At 43.3% G+C, this 27,489-nt stretch overlaps 1 protein-coding gene across 1 annotated transcript; it reads left to right on the plus strand.

Moving 5' to 3' along the window:
- The first annotated feature begins 2,415 nt into the window (after positions 1-2,415).
- dkk1b (dickkopf WNT signaling pathway inhibitor 1b) lies at positions 2,416-5,000 on the plus strand. The gene is made up of 4 exons (XM_069899494.1): positions 2,416-2,673; positions 2,939-3,089; positions 4,148-4,270; positions 4,367-5,000. Exons 1-4 carry the CDS (start codon positions 2,494-2,496, stop codon positions 4,615-4,617), a joined length of 705 nt encoding a protein of 234 aa, XP_069755595.1. The 5' UTR covers positions 2,416-2,493; the 3' UTR covers positions 4,618-5,000.
- Positions 5,001-27,489: the final 22,489 nt, after the last annotated feature.

Genomic DNA, 27,489 nt, shown 5'->3' on the forward strand with positions numbered 1-27,489 from the left:
TGTTGAGGTCTTTCATGGTTTGTTTCAGCATCATGCTGAAGAAGATTGAAAAGAGGGTTGGTGCGAGAACGCAGCCTTGGTTCACGCCATTGTTAATGGAGAAGGGTTCAGAGAGCTCATTGCTATCTGACCCGACCTTGTTGGTTTTTGTGACCATCTACCATGCCAGCAACTGGTCAACCAAAAACTGGTGTGAAACTCTCTTATCCCCGTAACCTCCTCTGATCCTTTAATGTTTTAGAATCAGGCATTTTTCAGGTTTCTTACTTTCCTTGTTCCTCTGTATTTTGATAACTTTTGCATTTGATAGATGTAAAATCGTGAATTTCAAGGAAGAGTAATCTGACAAAAACACTATTCCAAAGAAACAGGAGAATGCATGATCAAAAACTTGTCCAGGGGGTAGGCTTTAACCAGAGTGTTAAATGAAGAATGAGAGATGGTTAGGTTGAGGAAGACAGGGGAGAGTTACAGACTGGGGTGGGATTAGTTAGATAGATGCAGTGAGCAGCATGTTTCTGTGCTGTATCAGTCTAGGACTGTGTGACTCATTGGCTGCTGAGTTTTCAGCTACTCAGTCCAAAACTCTGAAAATTCGTCCCCAAACCTAGCCATTTAGGGCAGCACGGTTGGCATAGCAGTTAGCGCAACACCATTACAGTGCCAGCGATCAGGACTAGGTTTGAATCTTGCGCAGTCTGCAAGGAGTTTGTACGTTCTCCCCGTGTCTGTGTGGGTTTTCCCTGGGGGCTCCGGTTTCCTCCCACCATTCAAAACATACCGGGGGAAGTAAATTAATTGGGTGCAAATTGGGTGGTACAGAATCATGGGCTGGAATGGCCTGTTACTGTGGTGCAGGTCTAAATTTTAAAAATGTAAGATTATGATTAAACTTATCTCTTGGACCATGTTTTTGATCACCCCTTTGTGTGTTTCCATGGGTTAATATTACTTTTTAAAAATAGTCTAACCCTTGGATGGTTCATTATTTTGAATCTTCAAATGCAAACCACCTAAGCAAGATTTAAACTTCACTTGGAACTTTCTTAATTAAAAATAATATTCCAATGCTGGTAGGTAGAAAAAGGGTGGTACGATTAGTGTGGCCGTTAGCAGAATGTTGCTACAGTGCCAGCGACAGGGTTTCAAATCCAGCACTGTCTCTAAGGAGTTTGTAAGTTCTCCTCGTGTCTGCGTGGGTTTCCTCTGGGTGCTCCAGTTTTCTTTCTCTTCAAAAACGTACAGGGGTTAAATTTAAATTAAATTTAGACAGTACAGTAACAGCCCATGAGCCCAATTAGACCCAATTAAAGTACAACCCCAGTACGTCTTGAAGGGTGGGAGGAAACCGTAGCCCCCAGGAAAAACCCACGCAAGTCACAAGAAGAACGTAGAAGGTCCTTGCAGATGACGTGGGATTCAATCTCCAGTCCCAATCACTAGTGCTGTTACAGTGTTGCGCTAACTGCTATGCTAATCATGCCGGGTGGGGGGGGGAGAGAGAGGGGGGTGGGGGGGGGGAGAGAGAGGGGGTGGGGGGGGGGAGAGAGAGGGGGTGGGGGGGGGAGAGAGAGGGGGGGTGGGGGGAGAGAGAGAGGGGGGTGGGGGGGGAGAGAGAGGGGGTGGGGGGGGGAGAGAGAGGGGGGTGGGGGGGAGAGAGAGGGGGGTGGGGGGGGAGAGAGAGGGGGGTGGGGGGGAGAGAGAGGGGGGTGGGGGGGAGAGAGAGGGGGGTGGGGGGGAGAGAGAGGGGTGGGGGGGGGAGAGAGAGGGGGGTGGGGGGGAGAGAGAGGGGGTGGGGGGGGAGAGAGAGGGGGGTGGGGGGAGAGAGAGGGGGTGGGGGGGAGAGAGAGGGGGGTGGGGGGGAGAGAGAGGGGGTGGGGGGGAGTGAGAGGGGGGTGGGGGGGAGTGAGAGGGGGTGGGGGGGAGAGAGAGGGGGGTGGGGGGAGAGAGGGGGGTGGGGGGGAGAGAGGGGGTGGGGGGGGAGAGAGAGGGGGGGGGGGTGGGGGTGGGGAGAGAGAGGGGGGGTGGGGGGGGAGAGAGAGGGGGGTGGGGGGGGGGAGAGAGAGGGGGGTGGGGGGGGAGAGAGAGGGGGTGGGGGGGGAGAGAGAGGGGGGTGGGGGGGGAGAGAGAGGGGGGTGGGGGGGAGAGAGAGGGGGGTGGGGGGGAGAGAGAGGGGGGGGGGGGTGGGGGGGGTGGGGGGGAAGCCAAGGAGAGGTGTCAGCGGTCCTGCCCAGTCTGCGTTCATCCTTCCGGGCTGCAAACAACAAAAAAAAAGCCAAGCGTTTGACAGCCCCGGGTTTTGTTACACATGGCGAAAAGGGGCGGGAACACGAACACCCTCGGTTCTATAAATCGGCCGCCGAGCCGGGTGGAATCAACATAAGAGGGAAAGTTTCTGCTGCAGTTTCACCTCTGGCACCTCTGGGCAAGACGGAATCTCAACCCGTCTCCCTTCAGAGTGTATCTCGCCCGAGGCCGCTTGGAAGGACGGCCATGTATTGGGAAGTGGTGCTCGTGACTGTTTGCTTCTCCGGGGCCGGGAGCTCCTTCAATTCCAACGCCATCAAGACGGGCAGCGGAGCGGTTCACGGTGCCGGCTACACGGCCAGTGTCACTCCCCAGATCCCCGTCCAATACGGCGCCCACCTGAACCACGCCATCGAGCAACTGCAGGTAAAGGTTTCCCAGGAAAACACTGCCACGTCCAACCCAGCAAATCCAAAGCCCAATGTAGGATATTGTCAGTGATCTCTTGATCTGGGCGTGCTTGTGAAGGGGGCATTTCTCGATGCCATCCCAGCAATGCCTCCCTCTCAGTCTGTGCAAGTTTCTTGGGCAGGTGTGCACTAGGATGGGGGAGTAGCCGTGGGTACTTGTGATGCGGGGAGTCTGAGGGACTGTGCGTGATTTGGACTGAACCTTGCTCCTCTTTTCTCAGTTCTCCATCTGCTGGGAAGATCAGGACTGCGCCGTCGACCAGTTTTGTCCCAGCTCCCGTCCTGGCGGCCAGCACTGCTTGAACTGCCGCAGGCGCCGCAAACGCTGTGCCCGCGATGCAATGTGCTGTCCGGGAGCTCGCTGCAACAACGGTGAGCGTGGGAACGAGGAGGGAGTGGAGGGGAGGAACACTTGAAGTGAGCGTGCGAGGTGACGGCTGGGCGAGGGTGTGTGTAGGGAGATGCAAATCTACGGGTCGAAGTTTCCAGCTTGATCTGTGACACGAATGAGATTGGAGTGTGAATCCACATCGACGTGTATCTGACCCTTGTGTGTGTAAGGGGGGGGGGATTGGAGTGTGAATCCACATCGACGTGTATCTGACCCTTGTGTGTGTAAGGGCGGGGGGGGGGATTGGAGTGTGAATCCACAGCGACGTGTATCTGACCCTTGTGTGTGTAAGGGGGGAGGGGGGATTGGAGTGTGAATCCACAGCGACGTGTATCTGACCCTTGTGTGTGTGAGGGGGGGGGGGGGAAATAACGTGAATGTTTTCAGCATTTAAAGTGTCGGAGTGTTAAGAACCCGTCTCTCTAGAGGAGTGTCTAGTGTTTTAGGGCAGAAGAGGGGCCGGCGGTATCTCAGCACTGATATCAATCCCACATTTATGAAAAGTTGTCACCATGCGGTAAAGAGCATAAAATAAAGGAAGCCGTTTGAAAGATCATTTTAATCCAGCCAATGTATCACCCTGAAGAATTCTGTGCCATGTCCCACGCTGACCACTGGTTCTCAACCCTTTTCTTTCCACTCACATCCCATTTTAAGTAAGCCCTATGCCATCGGTGCTCTGTGATTAGTCAGGGACTGCTTAAAGTGGGATGTGGGTGGAAAGGAAAAGTTTTGATCGTACCTATTGGTCTCGTTATGTTCACGGTTTCGTAGCTCCAAAGGAAATGGACCAATTAATATTTTTAATCAAGCAAAATATGTCAGTAACGATTGAGCAGTGATTCCCAGCCTTCCCTTCCCACTCATGGTCCCACCTTAAACAATCCCTGACTAATCGCAGAGCCCCGATGGAAGAGGGATTATTTAAAGCGGTCTGTGTGTTACACCATGCTTTTTGATGAACTGTATTATTGGGAGGGACATTCCATGTGTCAAGATGTGAACGAGCGTTTGACCGTGAGATATAATTTTGTTTCAGGCATCTGCATTTCCAATGATGGGGAACACCTCCAGGAGGGGACCTTACTGGAGAGTTGGCAGGCTACTCTGGGCACCCACCCCCGCAGGACAACGCTCCCCGCAAGGTCGAACCCAGTCAAAAGTAGGTGTGAGACACACTGGGGAGCGAACTGATCAGGCGGGAATGGGAGTGGTTGACTGAGGAGGTTTGATAAGGTATGTCCCGCTTTCGTTCCAGGTCAAGAAGGCGACGTGTGCCTTCGGTCCTCGGACTGTGCGCAAGGGCTGTGCTGCGCTCGACATTTCTGGTCCAAGATCTGTAAACCGGTGCTGAGGGACGGTCAGGTCTGCACCAAGCACAAACGCAAAGGCTCGCACGGGCTGGAGATATTCCAGAGGTGCGACTGCGCCCAGGGGTTGTCCTGTCGGATCCAGAAGGGAGGAGATCTCGGTGTCGGCAAGAGCTCCAGGCTACACGCCTGTCAATGAATTGCGCCCCCTCCTCCCACCCCACCCGTCAATCCCAACGGAGAATGAAGGTCCGAGAGCCCTGGAGGGGGTCACAACTTCGGTTCGCATCAGCCATCTCCCTCTTGCAGGCTTTAGAGTGGAAGTACTCCGGCATCTTTCAGAACTCGAAGTGCATTATTGTTTGGTTCCCTTTTCAGGAACTATGTGGACTGTAAGGCTTGCAGTAAATTACTGTGTTGTAAAATATTCCGTTTGGCACTTAAACGCTGTAAATACTTGTCAAATCCGTTCAAAGGCCATTCTCCCATTTCAGCCAGTGTTGGACATTCATCTATTAATGAGTGTTGTAACATAAATTCTCTCTATTTCAACTGAAATAAAAATGTCCCAGGCAAGTAGTCTGTGGCAATGATTCGGATATTCAAGGTGTGATTTCAAGCTGCGTTTGCCCCAGGGAAGAGGTTCTAGTTTTAGTACTAAGCATTCCCAGCCACCTCTTCCTGGACGTGGGGGGGTTCGACTCCACCTCCTATTCCCTTCGGAGACTGGCGCCACCCTGGACCCGAGCCCGGGACCTTCTCTGGACAAGCCTATTTGTCAGCAGCGAATTGCGGGGGAGGAATCTCGGCAGGTCTGACAGGAGAATATTTCCAGAGCAGGTCTGGACATGATGGGCCGAATAATCTCGCTTGACGAAATGCTAAAATGCCATTGCGAAATACAAAATCTGCAGATTTGGCAATCTTGAGCAAGCAAATATGTGCAGGAAGAACTCAGCATCCAGTCCACATCGCTGGTTTGGACCATTTCTCCCCATGGATGCTGCCTGACCTGTTGAGTTCTTCCTGCACTTATTTGCTTGCTCAAGATTGCCGAATCTGCAGATTTATTGTTTCTCAATGGTATTTAGCATTTTGTCAGATGAGACTCTCTCTGGGAGTATTCTACCATTCCCTAATTTTTTTTCAGGGCATGCATTCTGATTTGCTGGTTCTTTGATATCCCTCCATTTTGGAAAAGGATGGGAGAGACTATTTCATTGTGGAGCCCAGCTTGCTGATGAACAGAAGGTCAATCTGATGACTATTGATTTTCCTTTACATTAACCATACTTCACCAATGTAAATGGTCCATACAGGGTGAAGACAGTAGACATGAAAGTACATGCTATACACTCTTCAATACGCCATGCCATGGTTTGAAAGCAGCTCACCCAGATACCAGCCTGAGATGCATCCTTGCAAATGTGATTTTGATAACCTTTTTTTCCCACACCTATGTAAATGTACATGTGAATAATTCATAAAGCATCAGCATAGCTTTGCAGATGTTGTCCTCACACTTGAGGGTAACAATCCCAATCTTTTTAAAGGAAACACTATAGATACACTACCCTCTCCCATTCTGTGGCGAGGAGGCTTGATGTAGCCTCCCCCTATAGGACCTTTGCCTGACTCACCTGTTTCAGGGTGTGGCACAGCATCTATTCATGGGCTTCTGAATGTGCAAGTTAGCAATTCCTTCCTCTGGGAAATTGGAAGATTCACTCATTTTATGAACTGATGTCTACTTAGGATTTACCTTTTGAAATCTGTCTGTCGAACAGCAGAATCCTGTTGAGGATGAACCTGCCAATGCATCTCTCTCCTCAGTTTCCAGGCGAAGTGGTATTGGGAAAGGAGATTATCTGTGAAACCCAATGAGAGTAGTTCTCAGGGCAGTCACTTAGAAGGTAGCTCAGGATTCTAAACTAAAACAAAACACAAACAGGCAGCGCTGTGCCAACTCAAACTACCTAATTCACACCTTATGTCAGAGGTGTAATGAATACTTCATTTGAACACTGGACTGAATATATTTGTCATTGGTTGCAAAGTAACTTGAGATGGTAACAGATCGTATCCGTGGAACTGAGCAGGAAAGTATAGGGCAATTTGATTTGGAAACAATTCCAGATTGAGTTTTCTGTAAGAAATGCGTATGAGATATTCACTGTTGCACAGTGAGATCATTGTTCTTTGTTGGAACTTCCCCCATTCACTCTGATATGGTTTAGCCTTATTCTTAACACTGAGAGTTTTCTCCAAGGATTTCCCAGCAAAAACAGTTATCTTAAAGCCTCTGGTAGTTGCCCAGCTCTCTGTCAACTCATCTTAAACCCATTAACATGCCCAGAAGCTCCGCTTGAACCTCTTATGCAAATAATGTAATTGATAATGTTCATGTTGCCTCGAACTACTCCCAATCTCCCAAGATTCCAAATCTTTTCTGCAGTGCTATCTCTCACTTTGATTTAAGTCTCAGCACCAGAATTAAACCAGAGCATTTTTTAAAACTTCCTCTCCATTTCATTAAATTCTGGCTGCAGGACCTGTAATTGGTTTTGTCTTGCTACGAGAGTTTTGGATAACCCCCCAACCCTCTGCGGAACATTTTGTGTTTTCTCCTTACCCGAGCAGCAGAAAGCAATGCACTTCATGAAGCAAAAGTTAGTGATAGCCGGGCAACTTGCTTGACCTTCTGACTCTATTAAAATTGGGTAACAGCCTTCTGACTCTATTAAAATTGGGTAACAGCTTTCTGACTCTATTAAAATTGGGTAACAGCCTTCTTTTGCAGTTTACTTTGCAACCTTTTAATGCCTGGTACGAGGTATTGCACTGTCATCTTTACTGCTGAATAGCAGTCTGGGAACCTCTGCGCCCATTTACCCTTTGGGTTGCCACACACCCGGTCTCCTGAACATTATCAGTCTGTCAGCTAACCATTATTCGATGGTGACTCAGGGCTTGGCATCACTGCTTCTTATGCACCTTAGTTAAATCCTGCCCATTTGGAGTTTGCACATTCTCCTTGTGACTGTGGAATTCTGGCAAAATGCTCTGGCTTCATTCAGCACAGAAAGGCATGCTGGTTGATGGGACAATTGGACTATTGTAGCTGGGTGGTAGAAGAATCAGGAGGGAGATGACAGACATGTGAGGTAGTATAGGTTAGAGGGAAAAACGTGACTGAATGGAATTGCTGGCCTTCTATGTTGTGAGAAATATGAATCCAGGATTTTGCCTTGATTGGAGAATGTGTCTTGTGAGGCAAGGTTAGCATCCTTCTTTGCAGTGAAGAAGGATGAAATGTGACTTAATGATTATGAGAGGGATAGTGTGGACAGCCAGCACATTTTTTCCTGGGATGACGGTAGCAAATACCAGAGGATATTTGTATAAGGTGAGGAGAGGAAAGATTTGGGGAGGCATCAGGGGTAAGATTTTAACACAGAGAGCAGTGGGTGTCTGAAATGCATTGACAGGGAGAGTGGAGGGTGGTGGAGACTGCAACAATGGGGACATTAGACAAGCACATGAATGCAAGAAAAATAGAGAGTTATGGGTGTGAGGTAAGAAAAGTTTAGATTGTTGAAGTTTTATATAGATCAGCACCACATGGGCCGAAGGGCCTATACTATGCTGTGGTGATCGATATTCTACAAAGGCTACCTGCAAGCCTTGCAGTGAGTCCTGCTGAACATCAGCCTGCATTGAAACTATCAGAGGTCCTTCTTCCAAAGATTGGCATCTAGGACACACAAAGAACCCTGAAACATGCCCGAGGAATTGGATAACAAATTCCCCTCCATTTTAAAATGATCTCTTTCATTGATATATAAAGCGATTTATCCAATGCCTGTCACCTAAATATATAAACTATGCTGCTCCATTCTGCCTAAATGCCCATCGGCCAGTGGCACTCACATTAATAGTGATGGAAATGGTTTGAAAGGCTGGTGTTGAAGTTTGAGTGATGACTTGTCTATTGTAGTAACATGTCTATGGTGGATGCCATCACACAAAGCCCTGGAAACACCTGGATATCAAAGATACATACATCAGGGTGCTATTTAATAGACTACATTTTGACATTTAACACCATCATCCCGTCAAAAGACCTGGGACACAACACCTCACTGTATAATTGGATCCTTGATTTCATCACCTCCAGACCACAGTCAGTGAGGATTGGTAAAAGCATCTCCACAATCTCCATCAGTACCAGAGCACCACTGCATTCTTTGCCCCTGCTCTACTCCCCTTACACCTCTGACTGCGTGGATCAGAATGACGGCACCATCTACAAATTCACTGATGATACCACGGTGGTGGGTTTTATGGAAAGGAGAGATGAGGCAACATACAGGAAGGGAGATTGAAAGTTTGGCTGCATGGTGTCACCAAAACCAAAGAGCTTATTGTTGACTTCAGGAAGGGGAAGTGGGTGGGAAGGTGGAAAAAGGGGAGAAAATAACACTGCGTATATTCAAGAGGGAATTGTTTTGTGTGTATTTTGGTTAATATGGTTCATAGTGTGAAAATTTTTTAAAAAAAATTTAAAAAAGGAAGGGGAAACCAGAGGTGTACAATCCAGTGATCAATGGGGGAATCAGAGGTGGAGAGGGTAAGCAAATTTAAGTTCTTGTGAGTCACTATTTGGAGGATCTTTCCTGGACCCAACACACTAATGGTATCGTGAAGGAAACATGTCAACACCTTTGCTTCCTCAAGAGATTGTGGAGGTTTGGTATACATCAGAAGCCCTGGCAAATTTCTACAGATGTGTGGTGGAAAGTGTGCATCACAGTCTGGTATGGGGACACCATTACTCCTGAGCGAAAATCAAAAGGTAGTGGACACAGCCCAGGACATTACAAGCAAAACTATTCCCACTATTGAGTTCATCTACAGGGAACACTGCTGTTGGAGAGCAGCAGTAATCCTCAAGGATCCACATCATCCAGTACATGCTCTGTTGTCACTCCTACCATCAAGAAAGATGTATAAATGCCATAAGACCTGTACCATCAAGTTCAGGAACAGCTGCTACCCCTCCACCATCAGACTCCTCAACAATAAACTCAATCAGGCCCTCATTTAAGGACTCTCTGTCTCTGTGCGCCTGTGTTGATGATCAGTGAGGGGGAGACATTGTTTCCAATTTGTACAGACTGTGGTCTTCTGATGAGAAAGTCAAGATCCAGTTGCGGGGTGGGGGGGGGGGGGCGGATACAGAGGCCTGGAGTTTGTAGCCTCTTGACCAGCACTGAGGGAATAGTGGTGTTGAAGGCCGAGCTGCAGTCTATGAAGAGCAACCGTAGGTATGAATTGCAGTTTTTGAGATGATCCAGAGCTGAGTGGAGAGCCAGCGATATGGCATCTGCTGTGGAGCGATTGTGACGACAGGCGAATTGTAGCGGGTCCAGATCTTTGCTTTGGTTCATTCTGGCCACGACCAGCCTCTCGAAGCTGCTCTTTTGCTTCTTTTTCTCCTCCTCTTGATCAGGATTGTGGACCATTTTGTGTTTATTGCATACATGACAAGAAAAGAACCCTGAGCCTTCAAGTTTGTCATGAGATTTATATTAGTCAATATTTCTTCCCCTATCAACATTGTTGAAACTGACTGGAATGTCATTAATATTTAAAAACAATAATGAAATTCATTTATTAACATATTCCTCGAACAATGTACAGGTGCTTCGAAGCTTTAATGCAGCAGGCTGAACAGGTACGATGGAAAAAAATACAGAACAACTGCAGATTAAACCCCATTTAATTAAAAAGACAATACATACACACAAGAAACAGTTAATAAATATTTAGCTGTCCTGCTGAAGAGAAAGTGACTTAGCAATAGTGCAAACAGTTCTTTTGTGTTGTTGGAACAGTCCCTGATTAGTGTCATAAGATTGTGATAACTGAGGCAGCAGTGAGGAGGTTGTGACCAAGGGGCTGAGGTTCCTTTATGATGTTTGCAGCATCTCACATATTCACTGGTATTTGTTTGTTGGGAACTTGCTATACTCAAATTTGCAAACAAGGTTTTCACATTATGTACTACTCAGCAGGTATTTAATGAATTGTAAATTCCTGGGGTTATCTGGTCGTGTGAAAACTGCCATTTTTAAAAACATTTGCTTGAAATGTTTTATGTCATTTTCTGAAAGTTCAAATGAGAATCACAGATCTGGAACTAACAAAACTAAAATATTTTGACAAACATTGTTTACCCATGAGTTGAAATTGTTAGATTACAATCAATCAATATGTTATTTTTGCTGGGGTTTTTCTTGTGTTTAATGAACGTCCATAATGATTCACTGTCATTATTATACATCTAAGGAAAAGAGCTTTGTAAGAGAGAAAATGCAAAATAATGAAATTGCTAGTTAGTTTGGGTACTTTGGTCTCCCTGCATTTTTTTCTTCTTGATGACTGGAGTAAACCAAGGCAGATAAGGCATGAGGCTATCTGCATGTTGGAGGAACAAACCCTAATATTCCATCTGGGCACTCTCCAACCAGACAGCATGAGATTAGATTAGATTCAACTTCATTGTTATTGTGCCAGTAGGCACAACCAGTAGGGAAAAAAATAGTGCTACATACAAATAACTACATGCGAATAAAAGCAAGCGCATTCCTCAGGCAAACAATTATAAAAGTACTGACAAGTTAAGATAAGATAAAGTATCAGAAGCAGGCCATTTGGCCCATCCAGTGTGTTCTGGAACTCCACCCTGAGTTGAACTGTTCTCACATCCAGTTCTAAATTCTGGATTTTTCCCCATATCCCTTGATACCCTCACTAATTAGATACCTATCAACCTCCCCCTTAAACTCCCCCAATGATCGGGCCTCCACAGCTGCATGTGGTAATGAATTCCACAGATCCATGATGCCCTAGCTAAAGAAATTTCTCACCTCTATTTTAAATGGATACCTTCTAATTCTAAGACTGCGCCCTCTTGTCCTGGATTTACCCACCAAGGGAAACATCTTATTCACATCTATTCTGTCCAATCCTATCAGCATTTGAAATGTTTCCATGAGATCCCCTCTCATTCTTCTATACTCCAATGAATGCAGCCCAAGAGCTGCGAAACACTCCTCATATGTTAGCTCTTGCATCCTGGTAAATCTTCTCTGAACTCTCTGCAACATCATTACATCCTTTCTAAGATAAGCCCAAAACTGAACACAATACTCCAAAAGAGGTCTCACCACTGCCCCATAGAGCCTCATCACACCTCTTTACTCTTATACACTATTCCTCTTGAAATGAATGTCAAGATAGCATTCGCTTTGTTTACTTCCGATCCAACCTGATGGCTACCTTTAGATTGTGCTGTATGAGAACCCATAAGCCCCTTTGCACTTCCATATTTTGAATTTTCTCCCCATCCTCATAATAAGTTTATTTCCTTTTCCAAAATGTACAACTGTACATTTCTCAACATTGTATCTCATCTGCCATTTCTTTGTCCATTCTCCTAAGCTGTCCAGCAAACTTTGCCACAAAACCATTCAATCCATAATCTAAATCATCAATATATATTGTATAAAGAAGTGGCCCTAACACTGACTCCTGCAGAACACTACTAGTAACCGGCAACCAACCAGAACAGGATCAAGTTCATTTTTAAAGGCATCAATAACACCACACTTGTAGGCCAGTTATCAAATATCAATGAGACAAATACAAAAGATTGAAAGACTAGTGGCGTGGTGGGAAGGTAACAACCTCTCTCTCAAAGACAATAAGATGTAGGAGATGGCAATGTTTTGAGGAGAAGAAGCAGAGAACATACTCCTGTCCACATCAATGGCTTTGAAGTGAGAAAGGTAGCTCGCTTCAGTTTTTCCAAATAAACATCAATGGGGGTGGGGGAGGAAATGAAAGAGGAAGGAGTGGCTTTCCTTGTCAGGGAAAATATCACAGCTGTGCTCAGGCAGAGGGCTCAGCTACTGAGGCTATATGGGTAGAATTGAGGAATGGGAAAGATATAACCACACTCATGGGGTTGTATTATAGACTGCCCAATAGTCAGCAAGAATTGGAGGAGCAAATTCATAGAGAGGTAGCAGACAAGTGCAGGAAACATAAAGTTGTGATAGTAGGAGATTTTAACTTTTCACATATTGACTGGTACTCCCATACTGTAAAAGGACTGGATAGCTTGGAGTTTGTCAAATGTATCCAGGGAAGTTTTCTAGATTGAAAAATCGAGGAACCAATTGGAGAGAATGCAATAGTGGATCTCCTATTAGGGAACAAGAGATGACAGATGACTGAAGAGTGTGTAGGGGAGCATTTTGAGTCCAGTGATCATAATGCAATTAGTTTCAAGTTAATTATGGAGAAGGATAGGTCTTGGTCCTTGGGTTGAGATTTTAAATTGGAGAAAGGCCAATTTTGAGGAAATGAGAAAGGACCTAGAATGAGTGGACTGGGATAAATTGTTTTATGGAAAGGATGTGCGAGGTAAGTGGAAAACCTTGAAAGGTGAAATTCTGAGAGAACGGCATTTGTATGTTCCTGCTTGGATTAAAGGTAAAGTAAATAGGCATAGGGAGCCTTGGTTTTCGAGGAGGATCTGTTTCAGAAAAGGAGAGAGGTGTATAGCAGGTGTAGTTAACACAGAGCAAATGAGGAGCCTGAGGAGTATAAAAATTAAAAGAGAAGAAAGAAATCAGCAAGGCCAAAAGAAGACATGAGGTTGCTTTGGCCGACAATGTTAAGGAAAACCTATGGGTTTCTACAGGTATAAAAACAAAAGGATAGATAGTAAGGGACAAAATTGGTCCCCTTGAAATTCAGATTGGTCAATACGTATGGAGTCAGAAGAGATGTGAGAGATCTTAAATGCATCAGTATTTACTCAGGAAACTGGCACAGTGTCTAAGGAAATAAGAAGAACAAGTAGTGAGGTCATGGAACCGGTACAGATTAAAGAGGATGAGGTGCTTGCTGTATTAAAGCAAATCAGGGTGGATAAATCCCCAAGGTTTGACAAGATACTCCCTTGGACCTTGAGAGAGACTAGTGTCGAAATTGCAGGGACACTGGCAGAGATATTTTAAACTTCCTTAGCCACGGGTGTGATGCTGGAGGATTGGCGGGCAGCTCACGTTGTTCCATTGTTTAAAAAAAAGCTCCAAAAGTAACCCTGGAAATTATAGGTTGGTATGCCTAACATCAGTAGTAGATAAATTATTTGAAGATGTTCTAACAGATCGGACATACAATTATTTGGATAGCCATGGACTGATTAGGGATTGTCAACGTGGCTTTGAGTGTGGTAGGTCAAGTTTAATCAAACTTATAGATTTTTTTAAGGAGGTTACCAGAAACATTGATGAAGGAGAGGTTGGAGATATTGTCTATATGGACTTTAGTTAGGCCTTTGATAAGGTCCTGCATGGGATGTTAGTCAGGAAGGATTAGACGCTAGGAATTCACGGTGAAGTAGTGAACTGGATTCGACAATGGTTGGACAGGAGAAGATGAAGAATAGTGATGGATGATTGCTTCTCAGAATGAAGGCCTGTGACTAGTGGTGTACCTCAAGAATTCATACTGGGACCATTGTTGTTTGTCATCTATATCAATGATCTGGATAATAATGTGGTAAATTGGATCAGCAAGTTTGCAGATGACACTAAAATCGGAGGTATTATGGACAGTGAAGAAGGTTTTTAAAGTTTGCTGAGGGATCTGGATCAGCTGGGAAAATGGGATGAAAAATGGCCGATGGGATTCAATGCAGAAAGAGAAAGGTGTTGCATTTTGGAAGGAAAACCCAAGATAGGACATACAGTACATGGTAAATTTTAGGCACTGAGGAGTGAGGTAGAACAGAAGGATTTGGGAATATTGGTCTCCTGAAAGTGGCTTCATAGGTAGATAGGTTTGTAAAGAGACCTCTTGGCATATTGGCCTTTATAAAACAAAGAACTGAGTATAGGATTTAGGATGTTATGGTAAAATTGTACAGGACATTGGTGAAGCCAAATTTGGAGCATCGTATGTAGTTTTGGTCACCTAAGTACAGGAAGAATATTAATAAGATTGAAAGAATGCAGAGCAGATTGACTAGAATATTGCTGAGACGTCAAGAATTGGGTTACAAGAAAAGTTTACACAGATTAGGACTTTATTCCCTGGAGTGCAGAAGATTGAGGGGAGATTTGATCAAGGCATTTAAAATTATGAGGGGATTAGACAGAGTAAATGTAGGTAGGCTCTTTCAACATAAGGTAGGTAATATACCAAGCAGAGGACATGGGTTAAAGGTGAACGGGGAAAGGTTTAGGGGGGACTTCTTCACACCTAGAGTGGTGGGAGTGTGGAACGAGAATTGGAAGTGGTGAATACAGGCTCAATTCTAATTTCTAAGAAAACTTTGAATAGGTACATAGATGGGATGGGTATGGAGGGCTATGGCTGGGGTGCAGGCCAGTGAGACTAAGCAGAAATAATAGTTTGTCACAGACTAGAAGGGCCAAAAGTCCTGTTTCATGGCTGTCGTGTTCTATGGTTGGTGGATGTATTTCCTGATCTGGACCAAACACATTAATTTGATAGTTAAGAAAACACATTCACATTCTTGGATGACTGAGGAATTTAGCATAATTCCTCATTCCTCAACAAATGCTGTGGTGCACCATTGAAAGTATACTCACTGATGCATCACAAGGTGGCATGGGACCTGCTCTGCTTAGGAAGATCAGAAGGTGCTATACAATGTAGCAGCAGCTCAGAACATAACTCAGTTTAACCCCACCCCCCTCCCACCCACCCCCATTTCCTCATCCTGCTTCTTGGTCTCTTATCTACATCTGCCACTGCTTAGGAAAGGCAGCCAACATAATGAAGGACCCACCACACTATGGAATATCTTCTAAATTTAAAATGTAAATTATCCTAAAAAAATTTAGACATACAGGTCATTAACAGGCCATTTTGTCCCACTAGTCCGTGCTATCCAATTTACATCCAATTAACCTACACCCACCCCCCGGTATGTTTTGAAGGGTGGGAGGAAACCAGAGCCCCTAGGGAAAACCCATGCAGATGTGGGGAGAAAGTATAAACTCCTTACAGACAACGCGGGATTTGGACTCCAGTCCCAATTCCTGGCGTTGTAAAGGTGTTGTACTAACCGCTATGCCAACCATGTTGCCCCAATCTCTTCTCCATTCTTCCATTGGGGAGAAAGCTTAAGAGTGTGAAAGTGCACACCAATAGGCTTAAAAACAATTTCTTCTCTGCAGCCATCAGGTTCTTGAATGAACCCACAACAGTGCCATCATTCTGCCCTTGTTTGGTATTAATTCACCATTTTGTTTTCATTGCAATTCTAGAGTGTGTTATTGGCTATTGTTTTTCTACTTCATGATATTGTATGTTAGAGTTAACCTGTTAGACTGTTCCTAGAAGAACCTCTTTTCATTGTACTAAGCATAATGACAATAAACTTGAACAAAGATGATTGTGGGCTAAATTCGCATTGCAAGCAAAAACCTAAAGGCTCAATGTTAGCGATACCAACACATGACAGAGTTCTGAATTGAAATGTTGACTTTTTTTCTGCTGATACTGTGTGACTGGCTGAGTTCTTCCCTTCAACCTGTTTTTGTTAAAAAATTTCACATCATCACATTAACATTGTCAAGGACATACATCTTAGTCCCATTCCGGAACCTGTAATAGTATGCAATTGAATGGGGATTGTTGCTAGAAAAACTTGCAATGGTTATTGTTTCTTGTCACTCATTCTTAGCTCAGAGTGTGGCATCTTATGTTTTGTGTTGCAATGGGTAAAAAGGGGGCTGGTTAGACCAATCTAGGTTTGGAGGTTGCTTTCGCATAGGGTGCAGGGCTCCTCTAGCATCGATGGTTCTTCATTTGCAATATTCCCTTTTCCTCTTTGCTTCTTCCTTTCCAGCCTCCTTACCTAGATGAGCAACACTTTTTTTTTGTGCAGCCATATCCAACAGGACGATTGAGTGCTTGTTGTTCCCTATGGTCTGTGTCAAAGCTGAAACTCATCACTCTTTCTCTCTCCACATTGACCCTAAGTTAGTTCTCTACAAAATAGCTGCCTTGGTATTCCGTTATCAGACATTCTTCCAACATGTACCACCCTCCTGATCTGGGATTCTTTCAACAATGTGATGCTAGGAAAGTTTGTCTGGAACGGAATCTGTGTCTTGCCACGCGATGTGAAGCATCAGGTGGAAGTGGTCAAGCTGTCTGGCACGTCTGCTGTACTCTGTCCGTCCCTCAGAAACATAGAGTCAGGTGGGTATGATGAAATGGTTGGCCTTTAGTTTGATTCCTTTATGTTCCCATACTCCTCTGTATTTCAAAAGCAGAGCCAAATGTTACTGTCCTGTTGTTAGCTTGATCATCAATGCTGACTGATCTTTAGAGAGTGATACCACAGTATGTGCCAGGGTGTGCAAGTGTTAGCGATCAAGAGATGAAAACAAGAGAAAGTAAAGTTTGTAGCGACTAATAAGCCTTATTTCAATATACGTCCTGTGGATTATGTTTGGTAACTTAACGTTCTGCCATGATGACCTTGAGCAATTCACTAATGTCACTGTCATACATGAATGACAGAGAAAACAATGACCATGGCCAGTCAATAAAAGCAGCAAGAAATTTGGAACAAGCCAATCCTCTGGAAATATATTAAGGTTCACTTGGCACTGGGTTCGTTGTGGAGTTCAGATGACATGATTAAGTCCCCAAAGTTTCAGTCCAAACATTTAAATCAGTGAGATAACTTGTAACACATGGACCTGGATTGTATGTATGTTGAGAGGGGTGAAGCGCTGAGGTTCCAATATATCTTGGTTTTATTCACAATAGCCTATGATATGGTGATTAATCAGGGTTCAAATCCACTGCTATCTGTAAAGAGTTTGGATGTTCTTATGCATCTGGTTTCCTCCAGGTGCTTTGGCTTCCTCCCACATTCCTTAATTTCTCACGTGATGTATTTTGGCGGCACAAGCTCTTGGGACTGTTAACCGAGCCCTATCTCAAAATTAAAAATTAAAATAGTGGATCTTGGGAAAACATGGACCACAGGGGTATCAACTTAACAAGAGGAAGAAGCATCTTCACCACATGATTAAGTTGGAGTTGAAGGTCACTGTTTATCAACAGGAGTGAGGCATCAAACTGTGCTGTGAGTGGTTAAGCCATCATTTCATCAGGCCTGGAAAATGAGCACAAGTGGTGCATATGGCATCAGCACCATGCATTCTCTTCCCTTCGTGACTTTTCATCTCCTCCTGTTCCCACCACTGGCATCCATCTTATCTCTAGGCATGCCGGTTTTCTTCTTCAGAGTCAACCTCAACAAATATTTTCCATCTATTCACTCAACATATGCTCTTAGCACCTGGCCCCTTCTCTTGCCTCCTTCCAGGAGAATAAAAATTAGCTTGCAGTAATAGATTACAGACTTGCCAATCTGACCTCCTCCAAAGCTACATTCTCACCTTAGCCATCAGAGTCCTGAACTCCCAGAACATTTGGGGATTGGGTACTGTGGACTTTTAATGTGTAAGTCTTAATATTCTATTCTAACCTTTATATGCTCCGTGGTCCTGGGGAAACGCGATCTCATCTTTACTGTGCGAGCATGGTATGAATGGTAAATAAAGGTCACTTGACTTGATATAAGAGGCTGAATGGAGGGTTTAGAGTCTTCCATTATATCAATGATCTTGCATGGATTCTCTATGAATGCAATAGATGACATCAATTCAAGGATTAGAAATTCTCCACTGCTCCACCAGAAAACAGATAAAATACACAAGTGATAGGAATTGTTACAAGATTGATTAAAAATGAAAATTAATATTACAAATCTGTGCAATGTTCTGGCAGTGGGTTTTGTGGGTCATAGAATTCCTATCATTTGTCATTTCACTTGTGGCTTCACATTAACTGGATGGTTGCCCAGACACATTTGCCTTGTTGACAGGAAATAAGGAGAAATGCTGCCAGGACCATTTCATTACAATAAATGGCCTCTGGATATTTTCCTGATAAATCTACCCACTCACAGGTTATTAGTACTTGTTTAAGAGTGGGGAGGGGGGGTGGGGGGGGGTTGGGAGAAGGATGAAAACTACTGTTCTGGTTCTCATCAGGAAACTATTAAAGAAGGTTAGGCTGGAACAAACTTCCTTGCAAAAACACAGCTTCCAATTTTCTCTGTTTTTTTGCATTAAAAATCTTTTGGTAAGAACTGTAGTGAATGGGAAGAGGAAATGCTGGGGTCCTCAAACTGGTGGGACAAACAGAGTTAACGTTTTATCTCAATGGCCTTTCATCAAAACTGAAAAGTGAAAAAAGCAAATGATTTTAAGTTGCAGAGAATGGCAGGGCTGGAGAAACAAAAGGGAAGGTGTCAGACTCCTACACACCTGTCTATTGGTTTCCTTTTTTTTGGTTCACTTTTTCCATCCTTTCACTCCAATCACATACCATCTGCCAATTATTCCCTCACCATCTTGTTCCACATCACCCATTAACCTCAGCTCCACCCCTTCACCCACCTGGTTCCACCTGCCTATCAACGTTTCTCCATCAGGTTCCACCAATCACCCACCAACCTCTAACTCCCTTTCTCATCTCCCTGAAGTGGGATTTACTGGCAATATTTCCTTCTCTCTCTCTCTCTCTCTCTCTCTCTCTCACTTGGTCTTGATGTCAGGTCATGATTTGAAATGCTGACTTAGACTGTTTCACTCCACAGATGCTGCCTGATCTGCTGAGTTCTTCCACCACCATGATCTCTTTTTCAAACAAAAGGAATATCTTGTGTCGAGATAGAGACCAAAGGTGAAGCAATTGTTCTCAGTAAGACCTGAGAGAGAAAATTGAATGCTTGTCAATCACAGCTGATTTGTTGTGTGGAATGTCAAGCAAAGACGAATGAGAGAGGAAAAAAAAATGAGTTAATGTGCAGGGTAGCTCAGAATTGCCTAGTTTTGACAAAAACAGGGAAGGCTGGTTATTGGAAACTGGTGAATTCAGTATTGAGTCCTTGAAGTTACTTTGAGCCCAGATCAAAGGCAGAGAGGTCACAATGAGAATAGGATGGGGAATTGAAGAGGCAGGGCAACTGGAAGCTCAGGGTCATTCTCGTGATTGAATAGAAATGTCACCTAATTTAAATTTGGCTTCCAGAGAAGACCACACCGTGAGCTCTGAATGGAAAACACTAACCTGTAGCCAACTCCTTGCATCCATCATAGAACAATGACCTTTGTCTGATTATGAAGCAATGCATGACAGATATGTTTAATCCCAGATAGGTGGATAAAGGTTACATCAAAGTTTTTTAAAAAAGGGGATATGAGGAGTGGCTCCAAGACTCTGCCTTCATTTCCAGCCATGAAGACTCCTGCTTTGGTGTGATTTGAACATCACCTCACTGGCGCATCATTGCTCTGTCCGATTTCAGCTGAATTGAATGATCTTTAAATATTCAATTCCATTTAAATAAATGCCTGGTTTAAGCTTCTGTTTATAGGATGGGACCATGTTAAGCAGCTGAATGTGTCCAAGGCATATTTCATAAACAGTAATTGTCAAAAACCAAATATGGGATTAAATAATTATTTAGATGATTCTCAAAATAGTTTATACAAATTGCTTTTCACTGTTTTATACACGACTTTTTTTATTTCTTGCAATGCAAACTGATAAAGAATAGTTTCCTCCTTTAAAATCTTCTTGGTGTGGTATATTATTTGAAATTTTTATCCATGGGATGTATTCAAGCAGGTGCATCTTTTGAAACAGTCAGCTATCAGCAAAAAAAACTTGTGTAAATCCTTTGAGCTTTGCACCACAACATCAGTAGAGCAGGAAATACTCTGATATATTTTCAACTTTTCCTGAATGAACTTAATAGCCTGAAAACACTTAAGATTGCCTGTTCTCGGAACCTAAGCAGGTTCAGGCCTGGTCAGTACTTGGAGGGGAGACCGCTTAGGAGCACCAGGTGCTGTAGATCTCTATGAGGGCCGCCGGACAAACTGGCGACTCTCTGCCTTACGGTAGACAAAGTTAAAGAATTTCATGTTTGTTACATTCTAAAAGTAGTATTACATAACAATAATAGAACCATTATGATACGACAAGCTACTATTAAAAATGCTGCGGGTGTAACAAAACAAGCTCTAAGTATAGTTATTAATGATATTTTATTTATTACATATATGTAGGTATGTGTGTCACATATGCTGTCACTTGTAGCCACAAAAGGGATGGTGGAATTATTGTCTTATAGGCAAGAATAAAATAATGCCTCATACTTGTAAGACTGCCTTTTTCCTCACAGCAGAGTTCATTAGAAGAATTCCTTCGTAATGCAAAAATGGAGAATGCTAGAAATAACTCAGCTGGTCAGCTAGTATATGTAGAGGCATTTTTTTAATTTCAAAATAATAAGTTTCCATCAAACCTTTTATCAAATATCTGCAAATACACCACAACTTGTTGGATTTCCCCCACAGTATTTTCGGTGTTTATATCCAATTTCCAATATGCGCAGAATTTTCACTGAGTGATGGCGATATGGTGTCTTGCTATGGTGAAAATGACTGACTGGAGAAACTCCAAAGCTGAACAAAGTGCCACGGATTAATTGCCGCTAGAAAGCTTGATCACCAGAATTGTAAATCGTGTTGATCATTCATTTTACCTGCAATGTTAATCTATTAACTCATTAATACTGCACCTCACAAAATAAACTGCAGATTTGGTTTAAATATTTTAAAAAGCTCCTGCAGGAAAAATCCAGGCTGCTGTTGCTCCGTGGATGTAATTAAGACTAATCGTGTTTCATTTTATGCTGAGAGATATAAGATATAATCAAAGAGGAGGAGTCAGATGAGTTGTGGAGTGCATCTGAGGAGAGGGCCACATGTGGAATCAGAAAGAGACAATGAGAGAGAGAGAGAGAGAGAGAGAATTAGGGATACCGAGTGAGAGATTGTCACAATTAATTCTGCAGTGGTCGATCATTAAATGATTCTCCAACAGTTTCAATCGTCCCGTGAAATAACCCACCATCATGATGACAAAATACTGGTGTGACTAAAGGGGTGGAAGGCAGTCAAGATTCCAGGTCCTGATGTCCTGCATTCAAGACTTTTAAAATCAGCGGCTGTGAGTGAGCAAAACCATTGGCTCCAATTTTTTTTTCAAAATTCACTGCTTTGGAAAAGCAGGTGGGAAGACTAAAAATAAGCAACTATAAGTCTGTTAGTTTAACATTTAATGTTGCAAAATGCTGGTGTCTACCATCAAGGAAAAAAAATAACTTCATTCAGAGAAACTCAATGTACGTTTTATGGAAGTTATATCCTATTTAACAAATTTGCCAGAATTGTTGAGATTTAACAAGCAGGAGAGAGGAACCTTCAGGTATAGTGTTTTTGGATTCCCAGAAGTATTTTGCAAGATGCCATGAAAAGGTTGGTGCACAAGATAAGAGCTCAAGGGATTGGGCAAAGAGTATTATGAGAGCTTATTGTTATTTTTTTTTTAATTTTAATAAAAAAAAATTAGACATACAGCACGGTAGCAGGCTAATTCAGTCCATGCTGTCCAATTCACGTCCCATTAACCTACACCCCGGTACATTTTAGGGTGGGAGGAAACTGGAGCCCCTGGAGAAAACCCATGCAAACACGGGGAGAACGTACAAACTGCTTACAGACAGTGTGGGATTCGAACCCTAGTCGCGATCGCTTATGCTGTAAATGCGTTGTGCTGCACTGTTAATGTGTTGCACTGTTAATGCGTTGCGCTGACTGCTACGCCAACCATGCTGCCCCAAAAAAGTATTCAGATTTCACTGTTACAAATACATTTGGCTAGTTGTGTCAGGACATGGGAATGCTGAGGTCATTGTATAGGTACACGACCCTTTATTCAGAGCCCTTGGGGTACAGTGTGTTCTGAAGTTCGGATTTTTCCGGATTTTGGAAAGCCAGATTTAAGGCTACCTGAATTGTGCTGCCATATCCACCCCCACCCCCTTCCAGTCGCGCTGCCTTATCCTACCCCCCCCCCCCCACTCGCCCGCCCAACTCATGCTGCCGGTCTCTCGCCCTCGCCTGCCCGACTTGTGCTGCCAGTCTCTGCCGTTTCTCTCCCCGCTTTCCAGTTTTTGGAGCTTTCCGGATTTTAGATGTCCAGATGATATTTGTGGATTGTTTACCTGTACTTTGACAGGACTTTACCAGAACAGCTGGAATCTGGTCTGGATTCAATTTCGAAGCTTTCTCAGTGGCTGGGTCAAGGAAACCTCACTCTGGCTGTCTTGTGAAGGAAGGTTGGAGTGCACATTCACATTGGAAGGTGTTGAAACTTTTCACCAGCTGTAAGGACACTGTAAAGTTGGAATGTACAACTGGCTCAGAGATTTATTTCCAAGGCTCACTGATGTAAATCTATAGTCCGAGGATTCTGTGATAGAGAGCTGACCTTATACAAGTACAGGTTCAGGAAGTCAAATGGAAAATAAAATACACATGAAAGAAAACAGGTTGATCCCACTTCTGGGTCATTGCGGGGCAGATGGGAGAGCGACAGAAGGGGATGTGGGGAAAGAAGACCCGGTATGAGCAAGAGAACTGGGGAATTTGCCGTGGGAGGTGAGAAAACACATTAAGAAGTGTGGTGGAGTCATTTGAGATTTGCAATTCGACACAGGACATTGCTGAATTTGCAAGTGGGTGTGGTGACGGTTGCTCTGAGGAGATGGTTGGGTTGGAATCTCTAGCGAGTGCCATTTTGATAATCAAAGAATTAAGTTAAAGAGAAACTTCTTTATGGATTTCCAACTACTGGTTGGTTCTCTTTAAATGAATAATGAAGCATGCCTTTTGCATATGTTATGAAGGTCTACAGATGAATGAATGTCCCACATGCTGCGTAACAGATTCACGAGACTGGTGACTCGTGTTGGGTCTCCAATTTAATTTTTGTAGAATGTTTCTCAGCGAAATTACCTGCATGGCCTACACCACATATTGGCAACCCAGTAGAATAAGTAGGTCCCCATGCTGCAGTTTCAATGTCTGCTGCCAGACATAAGCCTTTTTCAGAAACAAAAACTGGCTCTATTTGGCAGCAGGGATAAGCTGAGGTTTGCAAAAAAAATCACATGTTCTCTTTTGTTTTGAAATAGTGTTTGGAGAATAAATCGGCAATCATGACTTAATCAAGAACAACTGAAGGGAGTTGGAAATACTAGAAATTTTATTCTGCTGCTAGTATTTATGACGTGAAATATATTGTCTGAAAAGTTAATGGAAGCAGACTCAAAGGTAATCTAAAAGAGAAGTGGATTTGTAAGTGGAAAGAGTCAAAGGATCAAAATGGTCTGCTACTTTGTAAAATTAGTAACAGCAGACAAATTCACACGACTATGATATGCAAATGAGAGAAATTATTTTGGGTTAGTTATGGATTTAAATAAACAAATAAAGATTCAAGCACACTTACCTGTTCTAAGAGGAAAGATGACATTAATTCAGCACTGGAAATAGCTGAGATGTCACTCACTTTTATTCTACTAACTTTCATGAATAGGAACTGTGTTCTGCCAAAAGAAAGCAGCATTAATTATGCTCTTAATATACATGAGATTGCAGTGAGTTGTGGGTGCAAGTTGACAGGATATTAATTTGAAGTTCAGGATGATGTAATCCCAAATGAAATTACTGTTGGCTTTTGATTATCTTGTGGAAGTTTTATTGTTTTGCGGGTTAACTGTGAACAGTAAAGATGCCCATGGTTCCAAGTTTAAAAGCCTGGGCTTCCTGGTCTATGTAGGACCCACTGGTGAAAACATCATAATTGGGAATACAGAAAGACATCTGAAAGGTGTTTGTTGTGATTCAATCTTTCAAGCTTAATGGATTTTGAATTTATAAGTAGTCTGAGGAATTTGTACACAGTGTTAAATCCTGTATATAGGTCTGAAAATACCTTTAGGTAGAAATGGCTTTAAGCAAGTTCAGGGTGCTTGAGAAACTTGGAAATGGCACCATCAAATCATGGAACCAGAGAACAAATGCAAGGTGGCACAGACTCCACAGATTTTGGTTTCTCTCAGGGCAAACAGTGCAAGCTGTGGAGGAACACTTCTTGTTGCCAATTGCAGCATCTTTGAATGCTTTTATAGTACCACGAGACCTATGGACAAATATTGGATGAAAGCAAAAAACAAAACAAAACAAACAATATTTAGCATTTCAGAGTAAGGCTCCATTGTTGATGTCTTTTAATATATTTTGCATATATATGCAAAAATATAGTTTTCATCATGAGGGTTTATTGTTATATAATGTAAGTACAATGTACTGATACAATGATATTCTTGCTTTGTGGATACATTCAAGATTCCAGATTCCTTTATTGCAATATAATAGTACAGAACATGTAATATTACACAAAACTGGCTTCAGCCTGCCATAAGGCAGACGAAGAATCACCATTGGGTTGCCCAGCACTTCATACAGTACAAGAGAAAGAGAAGTAAAAGAGAGTCCCTTCAGAATTACTGAGTAGCCCGGGATTTTCCTCAGTTGTTGCCGCAGCCTCTACGCTATACAGACTCTGATTCGATCCATTGGCAACCTGAGCTCCAGATCCAAACCTCCATCGTGATCTAGAAGCCTTCAGCGCCCGAGGCCCAACGGGAGCCATTCTTGCTCTCGAATCCCAGTTTCAATACCTGGTTCCCCTGAGCCAGCTTCCAGCAGCTCGCAGTCTGGGCAGGATTCCCCCAGTGCAAGACGCCTGCAGCCTGCATGGGTCCCTCAGCTGGTGAGCACCTCGCTAGTCCACCCCCGAAGTCACCATCTCTGTAGGGTCATCTCTGCTTCTCCTTCTCAACAGTGGGGGTGGGGGGGGAGGGGCAGGGGGAGGGGGCAGCAGTTGTTCTCCCCATTTCTGATGCCCCTGGAAGTCTGCAACCCCTCATAGCTGCTGCCAAGCATAGGGGCCGCTATCTTGGGCATAGACATGTGGTTGCAGGGTTTTAGTTTAAAGACACCATCGGCTCCTCTAACAGGCCATTTAATAGCATTATAATTTTGTGGTGGCACCCTTTGGAGCAGTGCTGTGTCTCCGCTTTCCTGGGTTTACACCAATGGCAGTACTGCTGTTACAACAGTTCCAACAGAACCAACATTACACACTAACAAACAATGAGTATAAATTAAATGAACATATTGCATTATCAGTATTCTTGCATTATTTATAATATTGCATTATTCATTGTGCTGTGTAATTGAGAGTCGACTGTAAAGTAAATTTAGGTTTACACTTAAGGGTATTTAATGAAAAATAAGGTAATATTAGGCCTTTATTTGACATGGTGTGTACAGTGTTAGGTAACATTCTACCCAGGAAGCAAACGAGACTTTCACAAGCATGTAATTCAGACTTGAATACTTCCCAGACTGCATGAGTGAAAAGAATAATGAATATTTTGGAGACCATTGACATAGTGGCACAGATAGAGAGAAAAATAAAGTTTATTTCACAGGTATGCAGATAATGAAATCACTTCCCTGGTTGAAGCAAGGGCAATGTCATTGTTCAATTTTAGTTTTTATATTTTTAAAAAGAAATCATTCACGCCCTATGATCATGGCTGACATTTATTGTCCATCCCTTATCACATCTCAGTGGGTGCAGTGTATCATATTGGTGAGTCATCAATGGGTCCGGAGTTGCTTATAGTCCAGATTAGGTAAGAATGGGAGGTTACCGTCCACTAAGGATAGTAATGAACCAACTGAGTTTTTACACGAATCTGGAGAAATACGTATACTTGTGAAAATGACAATTAGGAAAGGAAATGAAGTGATATACTTCCACGCTAAATAATTGGTCAATGGTCTGGGTTGGTTAAATGGCCATTTCAAAACTTAAGCAGCATTAACTGATTGTGCCACATCCACTCAACAATGTAGTCCTATGCTATTTGGCAGCATTCAAAGCTTGCCCATGAAACAGATACGGTCATGGCAATGAAGTCTACCTCAAAGTCCCAATACACAAAATCTGCTCCAGTCCATGGATTTACTTCGGGAGGAGCTTGGAACTGATGTGAAAAAAACTCATGCTTGATGGCAAATTTGAAACTTTGATGTATGAATTTAATTGCTCAACATACAACCTTTGAATTATAACCAATGATCAAAGACTTCGTTCTCTTGTCTGCGACTTTATCTGATTGAAATTTTGTTCAATGGAATTAGATGTAATGCTCTCCTACATAACGTACAGCCATATATATATATATATATATATATATGTGCATGTGTATGTGTTTATGTGTGTGTTTGTGTGTATATGTGTGTCTGTATGCATATGTATATATGTATGTGTGTGCGCAAGTGCATATGTGTTCATACATCTGCGTATGTGTATGAATGTGTGTGTTGTGTCTGTAAAAATACTAGTAATCATTGTTCTCCATTCTTCATTTAAATATAATACGATTTAACCTCTGAAAGGTGACAATCTCCTGTATGCATAGTCAAAACATGACCCAACAAAATCACAAGATTCAATTTATTATCATGTAATGAAGGCAATGCAATATTACACGGAATTTGTTTTTGTCTGCCTCAAGCAGTCTTATTCGCCAATGGCAGAAATTGCCTTAAGCGCCTCTTACAGTCAGAGAAAGAGAAGCAAAGTCCCCTCAGAGACACTGAATGTTCACGGATTGGCCTCCAGCACTTCCACAGCATCCTCAGCCACACAGAGTCCAGTCCAAACCATCAGCAGCCTGAGCTCTGACATGATCAGGAACCCTTCAGAACTCTCGGCACCCTCTCACATCCAAGTTCCGATACCTGGTACCCCTTCAGCCAGTCTTCAGTCAGTCTCACTGGCAGCATTCACCCAGAGGACAGCTGGGTGAATACATATCAGTGGAAAGTTGTCGCTGGTGATATCTTCTCACACCAGATTAGCTGGCCCTTTTGTAGCC

The sequence above is a fragment of the Narcine bancroftii genome, chromosome 10, assembly GCF_036971445.1.
Source record: "Narcine bancroftii isolate sNarBan1 chromosome 10, sNarBan1.hap1, whole genome shotgun sequence".
Taxonomy (NCBI): Eukaryota; Metazoa; Chordata; class Chondrichthyes; order Torpediniformes; family Narcinidae; genus Narcine; species Narcine bancroftii.